This window comes from Stegodyphus dumicola, chromosome 10, assembly GCF_044657685.1.
Source record: "Stegodyphus dumicola isolate Sdum_Otavi_A_Nest chromosome 10, ASM4465768v1".
NCBI lineage: Eukaryota > Metazoa > Arthropoda > Arachnida > Araneae > Eresidae > Stegodyphus > Stegodyphus dumicola.
In genome coordinates, this window is record NC_140777.1 from 139,739,741 (window position 1) to 139,748,497 (window position 8,757).

At 32.9% G+C, this 8,757-nt stretch overlaps 1 protein-coding gene across 4 annotated transcripts in view; it reads left to right on the forward strand.

Annotated features, from left to right (window-relative positions):
• Positions 1-8,404, forward strand: part of LOC118189582 (uncharacterized) — a 160,238-nt gene extending 151,834 nt beyond the window's left edge. For all 4 annotated transcript variants that reach the window (XM_085825592.1, XM_085825591.1, XM_085825595.1 and 1 more), the window contains one exon: positions 8,083-8,404. In XM_085825592.1, the coding sequence (XP_085681718.1) occupies positions 8,083-8,294 (212 nt within the window). In that variant the 3' untranslated portion in view covers positions 8,295-8,404. The remainder of the gene's footprint in view (positions 1-8,082) is intronic.
• The last annotated feature ends 353 nt before the right edge of the window (positions 8,405-8,757 follow it).

The window sequence follows — 8,757 nt, forward strand, 5'->3', positions numbered from 1 at the left end:
CCAGCCTTAGGGCCATACTGATTACTCCAGTAAGTTCCAAGGGCCAAAACCATATTATCGTTGTTGCTGGTGGTAAAAAGTGAAATAGTCCACTGATGAAAAAAAAAGTACGCAATGTTTGAAAAAGGCTGCAAAATCGGACTAAAGTCTGTAAAACGGCAACACTGCATATTATTAATTTTCCTGTCATTATCTGTAATTTCTAGATTAGTCATAGAGTACGAGCCATGAGGAGTAACGTGACACGACATCTGGTGGACACAAGCGGAAATAGGTAGTACCTTCTATCGCTAACAGATGGCACTAATAGCACGTACAGAAGTCAGTTCCTATGACACTGTTGTGAAATAAAATAGTGCGTATCTCCTTAAAACGTGTTTGTGCGTGTTTAAGACATCTTTGTAACAGTATTTTGATTTGAATTGTTGCTTTTGTGTGTGATTTAGTAGTATGGAAAAGAAGCAAAAAATTGATAGTGAATGCAGAAAATTCAAAGATCAGTGGAACATTCAGTATTTCGTAATTGAGTCCAGTAACAAGGCGCTATGTTTGATTTGCAATGAAAGCATAGCCGTTCTCAAAGAATATAACATTAAACGTCATTATGAAACAAAACATTTTCAAAATTACTCAAAATATACAGGAAGTTTGCGGACAGAAAAATTCGAAGCTATGAAGCGCGGATTGAAATCGCAGCAATCTTCATTTACAAAACTCAAAACTGAACAAGAGGCTGCAACTCGTGCCAGCTTTCGTGTGGCTCTTGAAATTGCAAAACGTGGAAAACCATTCACCGATGGAGAAATGATCAAAGAATGCATAATTGCAGTAGCCGAAGAAATATGCCCTGAAAAGGTAAATTTATTAAAAACTGTCAGTATATCAGCAAACACTGTGGCTCAAAGGGTAGAAAACATCGCTGAAAATATATCCTCTCAACTGTTCGACAAAAATGGACATGTTGAGTGGTTTTCTTTAGCCTTGGATGTGTCAGATACTGCTCAGGTGTTGATTTATATTCGAGAAGTAGATAAAAGCTATAAAGTGCATGAAGAACTTCTTGATATGTATAGTATTCATGGCACAACTACTGGTACAGATATTTTTAAAGGAGTTGAAATGGCCATTAATCAAAAGAACCTTCGATAGAAAAACTTGAAATGTATTACAACTGATGGAGGCAAAAACATGAGTGGGAAAGATAAAGGAGTGGTCGCTCTTGTGTCAAAGGCTGTAGAAAATGACGGCGGTTCAAAACCATTAGTCTTACATTGTATCATTCATCAACAGTCTTTGTGCGGAAAATGTTTGGATATGTCTGAAGTTCTGAAACCAGTCATATCAACTGTTAATTTTATCAGATCTTTTGAGCTGAATCACCGACAATTCCGATAATTTATTGAAGAGATTGGAGAACATGACTTACCTTATCATACTGCCATACGTTGGCTTAGTTGTGGGAAAGTCCTTCAGCGCTTTTTTGAACTTCGAGCAGTGATCGAAATTTTTTTGAATGAAAAGCATCGCTCTCTTCCTGAATTACAAAACAACGCATGGCTGTGGAAGTTAGCATTCTATGTTGATTTGACAAAACATGTGAACGAACTGAATTTGAGATTGCAAGGAGAAAACCAGCATCTTCCTGATTTATACACTAATATCAAATCATTCCGGAAGAAATTGATACTGCTTCAATCACAACTACGAAGTAAATATTTTTCACATTTTAAAACATGTGAAATATTCAGCCACACCACTGAGACTGAGTTTCCTATCGATTTTGCAATCGAAACTTTGAGTGCTTTGAAAATAAATTTTGATACTCGTTTCTCGGACTTTGATGCCATTGCAAATCAAATTAAGATTTTTCAGAATCCTTTTGATACTGACATTGAAACCCTAGCCCCGGAACTTCAAATGGAAATGATTGATCTACAGTGCAGTGATATAATTAAGAACAAATATCAAAACTCATCTTTGTTGGAATTTTATAAGTCTTCCACTGACACAATTTGATAATTTGCATAAATTTGCTCGTGGGCTGTTTTCTGTTTTTGGTAGTACTTATTTGTGTGAGAAGACCTTCTCCAAAATGAAGTACACAAAAAATGTTTACAGATCTAAATTAACTGATGAGCATCTTAAATCTCTTTTAATAATTGGTACAAGTAAAATTAGTCCACAACTACAAACTATTGTCAGTGGAAAATCTCAATTACATAAATCTCATTAGTATTTCATATGTCATTATGCTTGTTATAAGTTATGTTTTTATTTAAAATGTATAAAATGTTAGTTGGATTCATTTCAATAATTTGTTAGTTATTATATACTGAAGTTAAATTTTCTGCATATTATACATGTCTTTACTCATTACAATTCTGTGTTTCTTTATCCAACTTATCACAAAAACAATAACAATAAGCCTACAACAATGTTATGAGTAGTTAGCCCATGACCATATCAATGTAGATGTCATATTAATAATTATTCAACATAAAATTAGAATACTTCAGTAAACTAAATTTAATTTGCTATAAAAAATATGTTCTCTAAAAGGAGTTTTCAAGTATGCTAGCTCTCCGCAGGCCGGATGTGGCCCTCGGGCCGTAGTTTGGAGACCCCTGGTATAGAGCATGTTTTGGATACTCTTGGAAAGGCAATTTTGGCTTCTCAAGCCCCTCGAAGAACCATCTCAGAGTTGAAAACTTCCTTACTGCAAGAATGGGATCAACTTCCACAGAGACTCCTTAATTTGCCTACTGTCCAGTATGCTGTCACAATGAGCGACCTTTTTGGCTGTAAGAAGAGACCCTGCCTCATTATTAGATTTATTTTTAGCTCGATATCACAAAATCGATTTTTGGCATCCCTGCACTATGAACTTTACTGGTTATCATGCATACATATAATGACTTTTTCAATCGTACTTCTTTTTCTCTGTTACAAAAGTACCGTATTTACGCAAATCTAATGCGCATCGTTTTTGGCCAAATGTAGTATTCAAAATTGGGGTGCGCATTAGATTCAAGTGCAAAGTTCGCCAATGACGTCAACCAAATTTCTCGACTACATTTACCGTTACATTTATCGTTGACACATTATTGCATAGAGGATACAAACTGCAGAGTACGTAGTCACAAAATGGAGGGCAGAGAAGAATGTCATATGACGCTACTTTCAAACGTAAAGTAATTCTTTATGCTGAAAAAAATGGCAATAGAAAGGCAGAGAGTTCAACGTAGCTGATAGCAATGTTCGCTTGTGGTGGCAACAGAAATTGGCACTGTTTGCAACTAAAGCTAGTAGAAAGAAATTCACTGACCCTCGCAAAGGAAGACACCCTAAAATTGAAGAAAAAGTTTTGGAATTTGTACGTGAAAGGAGGAAGAATGGACAACCTGTGACTAGTGACACCATAAGAAATAAAGCAAAAGAGGAGGCTGAAGTTCTTGGAATACCGAAACAAGAGTTTAAGGCTAGCCGTGGATGGGTGGATCGGTTTATGAAGCGGATGGGTTTGTCTCTAAGATGCCGTACAACAATATGCCAAAAGCTTCTTGCAGATTTTGAGGGAAAACTACTAACATTTCAGTGGTATGTCATCACACTTCCGAAGGAAAAGAATTTTTCAATGGGGCAAATTCACAACGCTGACGAGACGGCAATTTGGTTTGATATGCCTCGTAACTACACCATTACGGAGAAGGGGACTAAGGAAGTTATCATCAAAACTTCAGGATGTGAAAAACAACGCGTAACAGTGATGCTGGCAATAACAGCAGACGGGTGCAAACTTCCCCCTTTCTTAATCTTCAAACGGAAAACATGCCCTAAAATGAAAAGCTGTTCCCAGATGATGTCCTGATTCGAAACCAAGAGAAGGGGGGATGACGGAATCATTAATGCTTGATTGGCTCCGAAATGTATGGAAATGCTGTCCCGGTGGGCTCTAATCCACCATCAATGCTTTGTCTGGATGCATTTCGTGGTCATCTCACCAACGATGCAAAAAAAAAAAAGATGCGCAGCCTAGGCAGTGATCTTGTTATCATTCCTGGAGGGATGACATCTGTGTTACAACTCCTGGACGTTAGTATAAATAAACCTTTTAAGGGGTACGTTCAGGCGGAGTACGAAAAATGGTTTTGTGAGCCAAGCCATGTGTTGACCCCGACAGGAAAAATTAAGCGTGCTGCACCGCACATTGTTGCACACTGGGTTTCTGCTGCCTGGATAAGCATCGAAGCACCAATAATTGTGAAATCTTTCAAGAAATGCTGCATTTCAAATTCATTGAATGGCAGTGACGATTATGAGAAAAGAAGAAATGAATCTGCTTCTGACGAAGAGAGCTGTGAGGATTCCAGTGATGAAAACATTAGTGAATAAAGACGTTTACTATTAATCACTGATTGTAGAAACTATTAGCTAGATAGAAATGTTACGATTTATTTCATGTTCATATTTTACGATAGGTACCGTATATACGGTAGTGCTAATTAACAATGATTGTTTCACATGACAATAGCCCACTAATAGGTTAATTCTATGTTCTGCTACTTTATGTATAAATCCATTGTTGTATAAAATATGGTATCTAAATTTAAATAAAATTATCATACCATTAATTGATAGTTTATATACAAATCCATTGTTGTATAAAATAAGATTCAATAATTTCCTCATATCATTGATGCGCATTACATTCCCCGACAAACAATTTTTTTATTATTTAAAGTTTTAAAATGGGGATGTGTATTAGATTCCCATAAATACGGTATATTCATTCCAAATTTCATTAAAATCTCAGCATAATCTCTCATTAAAATCAAAAATTCAACGTGATTTGCGAATTCTTTAAATTTTGCACAGAGGTGTATTTCTAGAACACACTCATGTTTTGTGGTGCCATCTGTGAAAATTGCAATATCTATAGGTCATATTTTTTTACCTATGGGCCCCCAGTTAAATACATACTATCAAAACCTCTTAGGATTATTTTAAATTAACACACACATATGATTTTGTATTTCAGAGAAACAAAGTTAGACTGCATTTCAAAATCACTATATGAATAAAAACTACAACGTTCTTAGTGTGATAGCATATAATTTTAAATGTCTGGTTGCCTGCAAGATCGACATTGTGCTTTTAACCCTTTGACGTGCGCGATATTATTTTTTAAACTAAAAAACTGTAGAAATTTAATATTATGATCTTAGAGACAAAGAATATATGAATTTAAAAAAATCAACTCTTGCCCATTGCTCTGTGGGTGGTGGTCGCACTGTGAAAGCACCGCGCATCTAGGACTTTGAAACTTATTGAAGTAATAGGGGAAAAAAACTTACCTTTCTCCATATATGTTTCCAATACATTACGAAATTTATGATTTTTTTTTTAAATGTAGGTAAGAATTGCATTATATATAATTTTTTTACATTATTTTACAAAGTAAATCATCAGAAAAAATTAAAAAATAAACATTTATGTAATTTTTCTGTAGCAGTGAAAATATAAGTACCTATATAATACGGATGTTTGGCTAAACGGATAAAAAAACTCAGTTATTTTACTATCCGACTCAGTTTTTTTTTTCCTAATTTTATTATTATTATTATTTCAAATAGCAATTTTTTTGTGACACTGTTCAAAGCATGTTTTGTCTTTTTGATACATGCACAGGCCCACATTGCATGTTTCGCACATGTATCTTCTATGAGGTTTCTTCCTTGTGCTACGAAATATATACTGCCTGGATCTAAATTATTTAGTTTCTTTTCATCTGGCACATGAAATTTGCGGTTTTTTATGTTAATGGGGCGGGCTCAGTCTTTTTGACTTTGGTATGAATCATTTGTTTCCCATTCATACTTATTTTATTCGTTTTTCGTTCCAAAATATTCAGAAAATATTTTTAATTTAAATAAAAGTTTAAGCGATTTCTATTTTTGATTATAGCAAAGTATATTTACATTAAATTTAAACCACAGGAAATAATTTATAAAATCACAATACTAGCTTGAGGAGCAAGCATGTTGAAGTCAGAGAAAAGTTTTTGGAAAAGAAAGACTTTTTTACTGGGCAAGTGCATGTATTGTTTAGTAATAAAATAACTCTGTGGTTTCAAAGCTCTTTATCTATATCCCGGTAAAAATAAAAATTCCTATTTGAGAAGCAAGCAAATGCAATTGTGAAGGGCAGTGGTTTCAAGGCGCGACCACCGAGCCTCTAGAGCATTGTGACACAATTCTCTAGTAGGGCAGTGGTCACGCCCTGAAACCACAAAGCGAATGCCATAAATATAGAGGATTTTTTTTATATATGCAGTTTAAATATTGCTATTTTTTATTGTTTATGATAGAAATCATGATGTGCGATGAATAACTTTTGAAATTTAAAGTTTTTTATATTAATAAAAAGTTATTTTGTCTCATTGAAGACGAATTTTAAAAGGCATTCGATTTGAAGCACTAAGACCTGAAACATGCATAATTCTGCAGTCATTTTGTGTTATTTAGAGGTAAAAGATTAGTAATCAATCGATTTCCACTCAAAAATTTTGGAAAGAAGAGGAGAAAAAAATTCGAAAAGTGGTGGTTTCAGGGCGCGACCACCGCTTGTCAAAGGGTTAAAAATGTAGTGATATAGCTTTATAATGTCATGGACTGGCATAAATTTAACATTTCTTAACAACATATTTTTTCAGCTCCTTTCCACATAACTTTCTTGCTCTGTTTCTCTCTTCATCTTCCTCCTCCTTTATTTCTTTCCTTTCATAGTACATATCCAATCATTTTGTCATCCTTTTGAGAGAATGTGGCTGAAACAGAACTGTAGACGTCCATCCAAACCTACACCTCATCATCACTAAGCAATATAAAGTAATGTTTTTTACACTTTCCAAGTAAACAACAAAATAAATTTACCATCTTTCAATTTAAATTATTTCTGAAAATCTTGGATACTGCCTCAAAAGTTCACACTTCAGTGCAAATTCAGCTTTATATTCTAAATAATTCCTAGTTCAATCTTGGATAAGGCTGGTTATGTTGGGCGTCAGAAGCATAATTATTTTCTAAATTTAAATCTTTAGTTTATTAACTTATGCATTTGTCTCTTAAGCCTAAATTTAAACCTTCAAAAGTGCTATTATTTTTTGCCGGTTAATTGGGTGTACTGGATTCGAGATATTTTACTGCATGTAGTATTTTTGTTTTATACAAATGTGTACTAGGTAATATTTTGTGCTTTCTGTTATTAATAATTGTTGCATATAATGCTTATTTTTATATTATATGCAAATGCAATGTAATATTTGTTTCATTGCATAAATGTGTAGTAGGCTTATGTAATACAAATGTGCATTAGCATTTAAAAAACAGACTATAAATATTGATCAGTGCTTTAAAAGTTTGGAGAAAAGTCTTCTAAATTTCAAGTTTATGAAAAAGAAAGCATATTTTTTAATTATTTTAACTAATGCATCATATGAAACAAATCTTTTCGTTTTAGCTTGAAAAATATCGTTCCATAATTCTTGCAGGTTTTCATATAGATTTGCAGAGTTTAACAGCTGTTATCTGATTTAATGGTTTATAGAGATTACAAATTGAAAATGAAAAAGTGAAAATAACTTTCATTAACTGCATTAAAACAGAAAATGTTAATTTGACTTGATTTTTCAGATTAGATTATTTTATAAGATTTTTGCATCTGCATCTCAATACTTCTATGGTATTATTTTGCCATTTTTAATTACATGATTTATTGGTTCAATTTTTGATAATTAGCTTATTGCTTTCTTGATGACAAAGGTATTAGTTAAGCTCTAATGTTGTTGGTGGTGCTGCTGCTATTTGCTACGATCTTAATTAAATTGTCTTCAAATCATGGAAGATGTTTTAGTATCTAATGATTTACAGTTAAATTTCCAGACAGTTTTAAGGATAAATGTAAAGAATTATTAATTTGAATATGTTGCTTATGTTTAATAGTTTTAAGAAAATAATGTAAATCATCTTTCTATATTATTACAAGTTATATTCATGATGTAGTTTTTTTATGTTCATTTTTCAGGTTTCCAAGCATGCACCACAAATGACTTTTCCAAAATTGTGAACTTTTTAAAAACTAAAATATTGCAAAAGCGTAAGCACTTAAATCCAGAGCAGGTGCAAAAGCAAGCAACTAACTTCGCTCGAAAATTCATTCGAGACAGTCTTGTGCAAACTAAATTTGATAAAACTACTATGAAACTTCTGAGTGACTTTGCAAATCAACATATTTGAGAAATTTTGTACATACTCTGTGCCTGTATTCTCAGCATAAAATATATATATGTAAAGTTACCTTGTACAGTAAAAGCCATGTAATAAAAGAAAATTTGTATACAGAATAATATTTTTTGTCTTGGATATTAAATATCTTGTTCCATTTTTCCTTTTCTTCTTTAAAATTCCAAAGATTGAAGGATTTCTATAAACTCTGTTATCATCAGTAATTTATACCATAAATCTGATGCTTTTACTAATGCATATTGTTTCAAAAGTCTAATATCACATCATGTAAATTTAAGCATCTAAATGCATTTCAAAAAGTTATATCTATTTCAAATATATTATTTAGTGCATTGTTTCAAAGATAAATTTGTTGAAGATTTTTAAAATGTTTTATGTGTTTCAAATGTCTGTGTGATTTTATATGGGTGAAAAGATAAACTATGAAGTGTGTATAAAACTCTTGTCTTTTGTA